Source organism: Phoca vitulina, unplaced genomic scaffold (genome assembly GCF_004348235.1).
Source record: "Phoca vitulina isolate PV1807 unplaced genomic scaffold, GSC_HSeal_1.0 scaffold5, whole genome shotgun sequence".
Classification (NCBI taxonomy): domain Eukaryota; kingdom Metazoa; phylum Chordata; class Mammalia; order Carnivora; family Phocidae; genus Phoca; species Phoca vitulina.
Window position 1 is genome coordinate 66,346,492 of NW_022589708.1, and position 13,241 is coordinate 66,359,732.

The following is a 13,241-nucleotide window of genomic DNA, read 5'->3' on the forward strand; positions in this document are numbered from 1 at the left end:
TACACTTTTTGTGTCTGTTTTACTTAAAGAATTTTCATTAATAATTTAGTAAACTAAAAAAGGCAAACTAGCAAATATATATAGTAAGAAGCGACAGACATACATTCTTTCTGAAAAAATATAAAGGGAATATAATTTGATAGGTGTATATTTAAAAATACTTAAATGCTTTTGGAAACCAAAATACTATATTCTACATATATTAACAATAACCTTCACAAGAGAGACAATCATTATCAACAGGTACTGATTTCACTTCTTTGCCAACTGAAATCAATCACTTTTCATTTTTTTGTCAATTGGGTTAAAACTATATAATAAAATTTTGACATTGTATGTGTAATAGGTAATTTTCCCTGAACTAACAATCAGAAAACATGGTTGGACAAATGATTTTTAAGTCACTTCAAAGCGTAAGGGAAAATCTGGTTTAGGTAGTCACTGAAAATACTGAAATTTCCAGGCAATTTTGTTTACACATAACAGTAGTGCTAATCAGGACTTTACAATGAAATTTTTAACTAAAGGAATGGCTTAATTATTAAGGGAGTTATAAAATTCAAGATAATCATTGGAATAACTGATGAGCAAAATACATTTTAAGAAAAAAAAATCTTTGGGGAGCCTGGGTGGCTCAGTCGGTTAAGCGTCCAACTCTTGATTTTGGCTCAGGTCATGATCTCAGGGTTGTGAGATCCATCCCAGTGTCAGGCTCCACACTGGGCTGGAGCCTGCTTGGGATTCTCTCTCTCCCTCCCCCTCTGCCCCTTCCCACCCCTCTTCCTCTCCCCCTCTGAAAGAAAGAAAGAAAGAAAGAAAGAAAGAAAGAAAGAAAGAAGAAAAAAAGGAAAAAAAATCTTCATTTAAGTTCACTAAACAATTAATGAGTCATTAACATTCACATTACAAGAAGATTCTTAATGATAGGTCACTGACATAAATTCCTATGGGATTCCCTAAATTTTTTTATATCTCACATTCCATCAAGCAGTCTACCAAACAACTTGTATCATAACTAAAAACAAAAAGAACAGTTTTCTGAGAAAAATATTTATATATTTAAAAGAATTCATTTAAACTATCACTCGAGATTGAATTTTAGTTTGTAAAATTTTTCAGTTAAAACAGCATTAGAAATAAATTTTAGTAATACAAAATTATATCACATCATATAGTCTACATCAACAGACTAATAACCACTGAGGAAAGAGAGAGAACACATTCAATGTCTACTACGTACCAGAAAGTATGATAGATATTTCGCATAGACTAGCTTAGTTTAATTCATTTTACAGTCAGATAAAGTTGGCATTACTAAAAATCATTCCACAGTTAGCAAAAGTGATTCACAGAGTTGTCCACAGTGGTTTAGAGGGAGGGCTCTGGAGTCAGGCTTTCAGGATTAGGATTCTGGTTCTAATGTGCCACTTAAGTCTTGTGCCTTGAGGAAGTTACTCAGTTTTTCTCTCCCTCATCAGCAGAAAGTATTGGATGAGATAATACAGTCACAGAGACTGGCACATAGTAAGTACTCAGTAAATGCCATGTACTACTACTACTAACACCCTCGAACAATCTTATCACCTAAGATCAGATAGTACAGAACACTGGTTTGAGTCTTAATCTGTCTGATACAAAAGAAGTCCTGCTCATTGCATCACATTGTCACTAATGAGAATTTCTTGCTTAGTGTATTTTTAGTTGTTTGATAAACAAAAGCCTATTTATACCTTGCACCAGAAAACATATTTTTTCAAAGCAAATTCTTCCCATATCACACAATTAGGAAGGTTTATTTTATATCATGTAAAGAATTTAACAACATATGTTCTGAAAAAAAGGAGGGTGGACCAAATGAGAAAGATATGTCATTTACAATGTATCTGATCATCCAAATCAAAGGAAAATCAAATTTCTAATTTATGGAGTCATTCTGAGATACAAAATACAAAAAATATGATTACTTCAAGATTAGAGTTATACTTCTTGAAATAATTTATTAATTATTTGTTCATTCTTTTAGTCATTAAAACCATTTATTAAATGTCTAATTAAAGGCAATTTGTTTAGTTATTGCTCTCAATATTCACTGGACTGAGATTGACAAGTCCAATATAAAATAGTTCCTGAGGAATGACAAAACATCCAAAAAAAACATCCAAACAGCTTTGATCACTTGGAAGAATTACTCAAGGTGATCACAGGGCTTGAGAATCATTATGAATAGAATGAAATCAAAATGGTAACTACATACTGGCCTAATTTACTTATCAAAAACAGGTAACATCAAAAATACTGTTTGTGATGCCACAAGCTATTTAACTCAGTTCAGTAATATTTATCTACTCATTTTGTTGGTGAATTTTTTTGTGCCATGATAAAAGCTAAAACTATGTGTTAAAAGAAAAGGTGACAAAAAAGTGTTATTCCTGGAAATTTAAGTACTAAAGGGGCAGCTATACAAGATCCAAAAACCAGCTAAAGAAAAATCATCTTAAACCCTTCCAGGCTTTCTTTGACTTGGTGTTGGCTTCAAAACTTGAGTTAACACATCCTCTATTTTAAGCCACTATATCTAGAAAATGGATAGTTCAAAACCAGTTTTCATCACTACAATTAAAGTTCAAAATATAAGTCCTAATTAATAACTTAAGTCTCTATTGTAAATACTATCACTGATAGAAGTTCAAATATAAAGTAATACAGCCCATATTATAACAACCAATTTCCAAGATTAAGGATATATAATTTTTAAAATATAAAACCATAGTATTAGAGATACTCTTGTAGATCATCTAGCCCACTGTCATGGTAACAAAACCCAGCATGTACTGAGTGCTTACTATAATGATCTATGTATTTTATCACATTTAATCTAAATAATCCAATGTGCTATTATTATTGCAATTTTATAATGGTGGAAACGGAAGCACAAAATTGTTAACATATTCAAGGGTGCACTAATAATACAGTAAACCCGGGATTTGAACCCAAGTCTGTCTGACTTGGAAGTCCACACATATAACAACCATAATACATAGTCTTCATGATAAAACAAAGCCACAAAAATTCTGCACAAGGCCTATTTATAAAGGCTCCAGAAAATAAGATTTTTCCTTCAATAAATTATTTTAATACTAACCCCCTATGTAGAGTAAAACTCATCAAGATTTCTAAGGACAGTATAATAGTACCACCAGAGAAACAATAAAAAGTTTCATAAAAAAGGATTACTGAGTGGAGGAAACAACATGGAAACTAAAGCTTCAGCTTGAAACACAGAAGACAGAGAAGTAACTGATTTTATAGCTTAGCTCAATTTCTCCAAAAAGTAATTAAAAGTTAGATAATATTATAATTGTTGGCATATATTTATTATGCAAACAGATTTTCAAAAAAAGAATATAACTAATTTTCTCTGGAAATTTAAAAACTTCAAATAGGTTCTCCTTCATCTAGAATAATTTAATAACAACTAAAAATAAGAGGATATGTCCTATTTCAAGGTCTCATTCATCTGTATGAATTTATGATATAGCCAGAAAACAAGAAATTCTATTGACCCTTGCCCTACAGCTAAGAATCTGGGTTTTTCAGGTAGAGGGAGAAGTCCCATTTAGTAACTTGGTTTTAAAACTTTAAAAACCAAAAGACTGTACCACTGATGCACACACTTATCTGTAACGGCCCCCTTCAAAACTTGAAATAACAAAAGACTATTATTACTGATAGATACAATTTTCCACAAAAGAGCCAACCTCAAACATCAAGGGCTTTGACACAATTAATGCAAAAGTATTAGATAAGAATTCAAAATAGCACATAACTGAATTGCAGGGTAGCTTGGAATTGGGTATGTATTATTACTAAAGAGGATAGTGATACTTTTCTTATTATATGTTTTCTGTTGGATTTAAACTAAGAACATGTATATCACTGCAAAAGTTGAAGTTATTTATTACAGAGAAAAATTAAGATGAATGATACAAAAGAACTAAAACCAAATAAAAATGAAAATCAGAATGCTGACCCCTTACATTGTCTTCTAACTCCATGATGAAATAAATACAGTTTAAATACCAAAATATAAACATTAAAATGAGTTTTGAAGACAGGCAATGAAAAATAACCATGTGCCCTGGATGAATGGACCAGATAACCTGTTAAAATATGATTTTAGCACTAAGATTTTATAATAGCTATTCATGTAGATATAAATTATTGTGACACTTTTAGTTATAACATTTTCAAACTATATAATCTTTCTACTTTTTCTTCACAAAGCAGCAAATTCCATTTCAGGTTAAAATGATTATAGACAATATTAATTCATAAGGAATATTTAAATTACACATGGGAGTTTTTCTACAGGCTACTTCATCCCCAACTTCTTTTCATAGAACTTACTAAGTTTTTAATTACTGATTCCAATGTATATTGGTTCACTTAGATGATAAAGAGCAAAACATTTGAATTTACATCCAGGACTGAAATTTAAAGTTTTATCTTTCCACTAGGCTGATATCCACCCCTCCCGATGAAATTATTTAAGATCTTATAGCAAAATAGTATCACAGTAGGGCATGACTTCAGGATTCTTTTTTACTTCAAAGCTTTTTACTTCAAGACTCCAACTTTTACATTGATATAAAAGAAAGCATGACCCATGGATAGGAGCTGGGTGTTGTAAGTGCACAGGTCACATTTATACTCATGTTTATACTGTACATAAAGGTAGTCTCAGTACAGGAATAATATTATTAGCAATTAAAACAGAATTTTGTTAATAGCTTATTTAGATAATAAATATGAGAAAATCATGTTACATTTCAATGGACTTTATTTTCCCATCTTTGCTTTATTCACTAGGTTTTCCAACAATTCAAAATTGGATGATCCATGAAGAACTTCACATATATGTGTACATACTAGGGAAGCATTCCTATATTGCTTCTGGATTAAAAAAGAATGTTTACCTATGTGATTTTCTCTTAAAATTTTCCAAACATAGCAATGTACAGATTAAAAATAGTTGTTAAAATTCAGATTTAACTTCTTATAGAAATGATTCTAAGAGACAAAATTAAATCAGCATTTGATGCATGAGGTATGTTTTAATAAAAAGGAACAAAGCTACAGAATTGCACATGAAATAAACCTAATTAGAAAATAACTGAATTTTTATATAAACATGGATATGCCACTGGGTAGATTTGGATTCTCATATATGAACTATATATAAAAGAAAGCTACTATCAATTAATATTATACTAGTATTATGATAACATAAGTATAAAATAATACTAATATATAATATATAAATTATGTAACTATTATCAAATACCACTTTTTCAGAATAAACTTTAACGTAGTAATTTTGTTTAAGCTAACAGGATTTCATGGATGATCCAAACCATAAGCATTTCCAAAGGATAAGGTTAGGACTAATATTTTTCCTCAATTTTTATTAAAATCATTATGCTACATCTGGTAAGAAGTTTTGATTTATTATCAAGCAAGTCATTTCTTTATGATTGTAAGTGTGAAGTTTTAATATTGTATGAATATAAATCTGCCTTAGTCTAAAGATACTAAAGATTTATTAGCACTTCAGGGATAAAAACCAAATATTATAATACATATACACAGCATCAACTGTGCCAGGCATAATCTAAGTGTATAAAAATTATAAGAAATTACAAATTTAAAGAAAACTTACCAGACAGTTGTTTCCACTTGACTGTCATTGAGCTGCCGATTATCCAGTTGGGCAAAAAGTGGAAAAAGCACTTGAATCCCTCCAATTGAATGAATTGCACTATGAATTGAATGTGTTACTATAGCTTTCACATCCTACGTTCAAAAACAAAAATGTGTATTAAACTCCTGAAGCATGAAGTTATCACTATTTCCTTGTTCCAAATAACTTTGTAAAAAATTTTTAAAACATAGATATTTTAAATCCCTCAATTATAAAATTTTTGATACACATATAAAATACAAATGTGAAATATCTTTGCCAACCACTTCTAAATTTGAATAAGTTGAGATTTTTACACTGAAAATATGAAGCTATAAATCAAAACACAATTTAGAATAAGAAATACTATTAGTAGATTTAAAGATTTCCAAGTAATTTTTATATGGGGGTGTTATACTAGTACATTCTTAAAGCAAAGTATATTTTTGTGTCTAACAACTATCTGTTCAGCTAATCAACTGATTTTATCTCAAAGGATTATAGAACAGACAAGATAACAGAGATTACAGATTCCCTACTAAGGAGACTGACTAGTCCAGGGTAAAGTATACTGCCAAAAAATAAAAATAAGAAAATAAGGGAGAAGGTGAAAATGTCATTCAAAGAACTAGAAAAAAAAAAAGAAAAATAAATAGCAACTATAGATCTACAGATTAGCAAGCTTTAATACGTAAATGAGAACATTAAACTAAGCTACTATTCACCAACCTGGAGCATTAGAGCATGTGGGGAATGAACAAAAATTGATGCATTTTCCTTTGGTGATGATTCCAAGCATAGCTGAGCATCGGTGGCCTTAGCATTATATGTAAATGCAATACTACTTGCAAGTTTCCCATCATACAGAACCTGTTTATGATGTTCTGCCAAATGAATGTCACTCTCAGATTTAAATTTGAAGGTGCTCTGAAAAAATAAAACTAAATTAAATACTCTTTTTAAATGTAACATAATAAAACTCTAAAGTTTTAAAGCAGAGAAACATTTAAAATAATAGACAATTTGTTTTGACCCTTCCAAGTGTCAGGCATTAGTGGTATTATATTATTTCGTTATTCTCACTTCAATTCTATGAGTTAAATTTTACTCATCATGTTAATAAACACACTCAGATCTGAATATTTTTTTTATTGTTTTTGATTATTTTTAAAATAATTTCATTAGAAAAAATATAAAGCCAGATGTTATTACATCTGTAGTAAAAGGATTTTGATTTAATATTTCATAACATAAATTTAATTTTTCTGGTTAACACATTCAAGAATATTTACATGAGTAAACAGTACCCGGTACATGAATTACTACTATAGAAAAATGATTATCATTTAAGACTATGAAAAATGTTTATATGCAAAAATATTTATGTCTCTACTATAAAAAGTATATCAGCATATTGAGTAACAATAATAGCCACAAAAGTATCAAAAAGTTAAACCCAGAAGAAAGTTTCACTAAAACATGTAACCAAATGGCCAAAGACACATGAAAAAGTCTCGACATCACTCGGCATCAGGGAAATCCAAATCAAAACCTCAATGAGATACCACCTCACACCAGTCAGAATGGCTAAAATTAACAAGTCAGGAAATGACAGATATTGGCGAGGATGCAGAGAAAGGGGAAACTTCCTACACTGTTGGTGGGAATACAAGCTGGTGCAGCCACTCTGGAAAACAGTATGGAAGTTCCTCAAAAAGTTGAAAATAGAGATACCCTACGACCCAGCAATTGCACTCCTGGGTATTTACCCCAAAGACAGAAATGCAGTGATCTGAAGGGGCACATGCACCCCAATATTTATATCAGCAATGTCAACAATAGCCAAACTATGGAAAGAGCCAAGATGTCCATCAACAGATGAATGGATAAAGAAGATGTGGTGTACACTCACACACACACACACACACACACACACACACACACACACACACACAATGGAATATTATGCAGCCATCAAAAAATTGAAATCTTGCCATTTGCAACAACGTGGATGGAACTAGAGGATATTATGCTAAGCGAAATAAGTCAATCAGACAAAGACTATTATCATATGATCTCACTGATATGTGGAATTTGAGAAAAAAGGCAGAGGATCATAAGGGAAGGGAGGGAAAAAAGAAACAAGATGAAACTAGAGAAGAACACAAACCATAAGAAACTCTTAATCTCAGGAAACAAACTGAAGGTTGCTGGAGTGGAGGAGGGTGGGAGAGATGGGGTGGGTGGGTGATGGACACTGGGGAGGGTATGTGCTATGGTGAGTGCTATGAATTGTGTTAGACTGATGAATCACAGACCTGTACCCCTGAAACAAATAACACATTATATGTTAATAAAAAGAAAAAAATAAAACAAAAAAACATGTCACCACTTTATATAGAGAAATAACAAAAATGTACGAGTTGTAATTAAGGTTGTTAGAGGGGGGAGGAGCAAGATGGCAGAGGAGTAGGAGACCTAAATTTCGTCTGGTCCCAGGAATTCAGCTAGATAGGGATCAAACCATTCTGAACACCTACGAACTCAACAGGAGATCAAAGAAAAGAAAACCAGCAACTCTCTGAACAGAAAAACGACCACTTTCTGGAAGGTCTCTTCTGATTTGTTTAATATATATCTTTCTGGGGTCGTAGTTACCTCGTTAGCATTTTGTTCTCTCATTCATCTATTCTCCTCTGGACAAGATGACAAGACGGAAAAAAATCACCTCAAAAAAAAGGACAAGAGACAGTACCGACTGCCAGAGACCTAAGCAATATGGACATTAGTAAGATATGGAAACTAGAGTTCAGAATGACGATTTTAAAGATACTAGCTGGGATTGAAAAAAGGATGGAAGATATTACAGAAACCCTTTCTGGAAAAATGAAAGAAATAAAATCTAACCAAGTCAAAATCAAAAAGGCTAATAATGAGGTGCAATTAAAAATGGAGGCTCTAACTGCTAGGATAAATGAGGCAGAAGATAGAATTAGTGATATAGAAGACCAAATGATGGGAAAAAAAAAAGCTGAGAAAAAGAGAGATAAACAACTGCTGAATCACGAGGGCAGATTTGAGAGATAAGTGATATCATAAGACGAAATAATATTAGAATAATTGGGATCCCAGAAGAAGAAAGAGAGAGAGGGGCAGAAGGTATATTGGAGAAATTATAGCAGAGAACTTCCCTAACTGGAGGAAGGAAACAGGCATCAAAATCCAGGAGGCACAGAAAACCCCCCTCAAGATCAATAAAAATAGGTCAACACCCCAACATCTAATAGTAAAACTTATGAGTCTCAGAGAAAATTCTGAGCAGCTCGGGACAAGAGATCTGTGACCTACAATGGTAGAAACATTAGACTGGCAACAGACCTATCCACAGAGCCTGGCAGGCCAGAAAGGACTGGCAGGATATATTCAGAGCACTAAATGAGAAAAATATGCAGCCAAGAATATTATATCCAGCTAGGCTGTCATTGAAAATAGAAGGAGAGACAAAAACTTCCAGGACAAACAAAAACTAAAGCAATTTGCAAACACAAAACCAGCCCTACAAGAAATATTGAAACGGGTCCTCTAAGCGAAGAGAGAGCCTAAAAGTAACATAGACCACAGAGGAACACAGACAATATACAGTAACAGTCACCTTACAGGCAATACAATGGCACTAAATTCCTATCTTTCAATAATTACCCTGAATGTAAATGGGCTAAATGCCCCAATCAAAAGACACAGGCTATCACAATGGATATAAAAACAAGACCCATTGATATGCTGTCTGCAAGAGACTCATTTTAGACCCAAAGACACCCCCAGATTGAAAGTGAGGGGGTGGAAAACCATTTACCATGCTAATGGAAACCAAAAGAAAGCTGGAGTGGCAATCCTTATATCAGACAAATTAGATTTTAAACCAAAGACTATAATGAGAGATGAGGAAGAACACTATATCATACTTAAAGGGTCTACCCAACAAGAAGATCTAACAATTGTAAATATCTATGCCCCTAACATGGGAGCAGCCAATTATATAAGGCAATTAATAACAAAAGCAAAGAAACACATTGACAACAATACAATAATAGTGGGGGACGTTAACACCCCCCTCACTGAAACGGACGGATCATCTAAGCAAAAGATCAACAAGGAAATAAAGACTTTAAATGACATACTGGACCAAATGGACTTCACAGATATATTCAGAATATTCCATCCCAAAGCAACAGAATACACATTCTTCTCTAGTGCCCATGGGACATTCTCCAGAACAGATAACATCTTACGTCACAAATTAGGTCTCAGCCGGTACCAAAAGATTGGGATCATTCCCTGCATATTTTTGGACCACAATGCTTTGAAACTAGAACTCAATCACAAGAGGAAAGTTGGAAAGAACTCAAATACATGGAGGCTAAAGAGCATCCTACTAAAGAATGAATGGGTCAACCAGGAAATTAAAGAAGAATTAAAAAAATTCATGGAAACAAATGAAAATGAAAACACAACTGTTCAAAATCATTGGGATGCACAAGGCAGTCCTATACCAATACAAGCCTTTCTCAAGAAACAAGAAAGGTCTCAAATACACAACTTTACCCTCACCTAAAGGAGCTGGAGAAAGAACAGCAAATAAAGCTTAAGCCCAGCAGGAGAAGAGAAATAATAAAGATCAGAGCAGAAATCAATGAAATATAGAAACCAAAAGAACGGTAGAACAGATCAACGAAACTAGGAGGTGGTTCTTTGAAAGAATTAACAAGATTGATAAACCCCTGGCCAGACTTATCAAAAAGAAAAGAGAAAGGACCCAAATCAACAAAATCATGAATGAAAGAGGAGAGATCACAACCAACACCAAAGAAATACAAACAATTTTAAGAACATATTATGAGCAACTATATGCCAGCAAAGTAGATAATCTGGAAGAAATGGATGCATTCCTAGAGATGTATCAACTACCAAAACTGAACCAGGAAGAAATAGAATACTGAACAGATCTATAACCACTAAGGAAATTGAAGCAGTAATCAGAAATCTCCCAACAAACAAAAGCCCAGGCCAGATGGCTTCCCAGGGGAATTCTACCAACCATTTCAAGAAGAATTAATACCTATTCTTCTGAAACTGTTCCAAAAAATAGAAAGGGAAGGAAAACTTCCAAACTCGTTTTATGAGGCCACCATTACCTTGATCCAAAAACCAGACAAAGACCCCATCAAAAAGGAGAATTACAGACCAGTATCCTTGATGAACAGGGATGCAAAAATTCTCACCAAAATACTAGCCAATAGGATCCAACAGTATTTTATTTTTTTATTTTTATTTTTTAAAGATTTTATTTATTTATTTGAGAGAGAGAGAGAGAATGAGAGAGAGAGCATGAGGGAGGGAGCATCAGAGGGAGAAGCAGACTCCCCGCCGAGCAGGGAGCCCGATGTGGGACTCGATCCCTGGACTCCAGGATCATGACCTGAGCCGAAGGCAGTTGCTCAACCAACTGAGCCACCCAGGCGCCCCGGATCGAACAGTACTTTAAAAGCATTATTCACCACGACCAAGTGGGATTTATCCCTGGGCTGCAAGGTTGGTTCAACAACCACAAATCAATCAATGTGATACAATACATTAATCAAAGAAAGAACAAGAACCATATGATCCTCTCAATAGATGCAGAAAAAGCATTTGACAAGGTACAGCATCCTTTCTTGATCAAAACTCTTCAGAGTATAGGGATAGAGGGTACATATCTCAATATCATAAAAGCCATCTATGAAAAACCCACAGCGAATATCATTCTCAATGGGGAAAAACAGAGCTTTCCTCCTAAGGTCAGGAACATGGCAGGGATGTCCACTATCACCACTGCTACTCAACATAGTATTAGAAGTCCTAGCCACAGCAATCAGACAACAAAAAGAAATAAAAGGCATCCAACTCGGCAAAGAAGTCAAACTTTCACTGTTTGCAGATGATATGATACTTTATGCGGAAAACCCAAAAGACTCCACCCCAAAACTGCCAGAACTCATACAGGAATTCAGTAAAGTGGCAGGATATAAAATCAATGTACAGAAATCAATGGCATTCCTATACACCAACAACAAGTCAGAAGAAAGAGAAATTAAGGAGTCGATCCCATTTATAATTGCACCCAAAACCATAAGATACCTAGGATTATATCTAACCAAAGAGGCAAAGAATCTGTACTCAGAAAACTATAAAATACTCATGAAAGAAATTGAGGAAGACACAAAGAAATGGAAAAACATTCCATGCTCATGGATTGGAAGAACAAATATTGTAAAGATGTCAATGCTACCTAGAGCAATCTGCACATTCAATGCAATCCCCATCAAAATACCATCCACTTTTTTCAAAGAAATGGAGCAAATAATCCTAAAATTTGTATGAAACCAGAAAAGGCCCCGAATAGCCAGAGGAAAGTTGAAAAATAAAAGCAAAGCTGGTGGCATCACAATTCCAGACTTCAAGCTCTATTACAAAGCTGTCATCATCAAGACAGTATGGTACTAGCACAAAACAGACACATAGATCAATGGAACAGAAGAGAGAGCCCAGAAATGGACCCTCAACTCTATGGTCAACTAATCTTCAACAAAGCAAGAAAGAAGGTCCAATGGAGAAAGACAGTGTCTTCAACAAATGGTGCTGGGAAAATTGGACAGCCACATGCAGAAGAATGAAACTGTACCATTTCCTTACACCACACACAAAAATAGACTCAAAATGGCTGAAAGACCTAAATGTGAGACAAGAGTCCATCAAAATCCTAAAGGAGAACACAGGCAGCAACCTCTTTGACCTCAGCCGCAGCAACTTCTTCATAGAAACATCGCCAAAGGCAAGGGAAGCAAGGGCAAAAATGAACTATTGGGACTTCATCAAGATAATAAGCTTTTGCACGGCAAAAGAGACAGTCAACAAAACCAAAAGACAACCGACAGAATGGGAGAAGATATTTGCAAATGACATATCAGATAAAGGGCTAGTATCCAAAATCTATAAAGAACTTATCAAACTCAACACCCAAAGAACAAATGATCCAATCAAGAAATGGGCAGAAGACATGAACAGGCATTTTTCCAAAGAAGACATCCAAATGGCCAAAAGACACATGAAAAAGTGCTCAACATCGCTCGGCATTAGGGAAATCCAAATCAAAACCTCAATGAGTATCACCTCACACAAGTCAGAATGGCTAAAATTAACAAGTCAGGAAACGACAGATGTTGGTGGGGATGCGGAGAAAGGGGAATCTTCCTACACTGTTGGCGGGAATGCAAGCTGGTACGGCCACTCTGAAAAACAGTATGGAGGTTCCTCAAAACGTTGAAAATAGAGCTACCATACAGTCCAGCAATTGCACCAATGGGTATTTACCCCAAAGATACAAATGTAGGGATCTGAAGGGGTACATGCACAATGTCCACAATAACCAAACTGTGGAAAGAGCCAAGATGTCTATTGACATGGT

At 34.1% G+C, this 13,241-nt stretch overlaps 1 protein-coding gene across 11 annotated transcripts in view; it reads right to left on the bottom strand.

Annotated features, from left to right (window-relative positions):
• Window positions 1-13,241, bottom strand: part of NBEA (neurobeachin) — a 696,015-nt gene that overhangs the window by 545,340 nt on the left and 137,434 nt on the right. For 10 of the 11 annotated variants that reach the window (XM_032403205.1, XM_032403204.1, XM_032403196.1 and 7 more), the window contains exons 9-10: window positions 6,470-6,667; window positions 5,720-5,853 (exon numbers count right to left, since the gene is read on the bottom strand). In XM_032403205.1, coding sequence (XP_032259096.1) covers window positions 5,720-5,853; window positions 6,470-6,667 — 332 coding nt within the window. Of the gene's footprint in view, window positions 1-5,719; window positions 5,854-6,469; window positions 6,668-13,241 lie in introns of those variants that run through there. The other variant, XM_032403203.1, reaches the window with a different exon arrangement.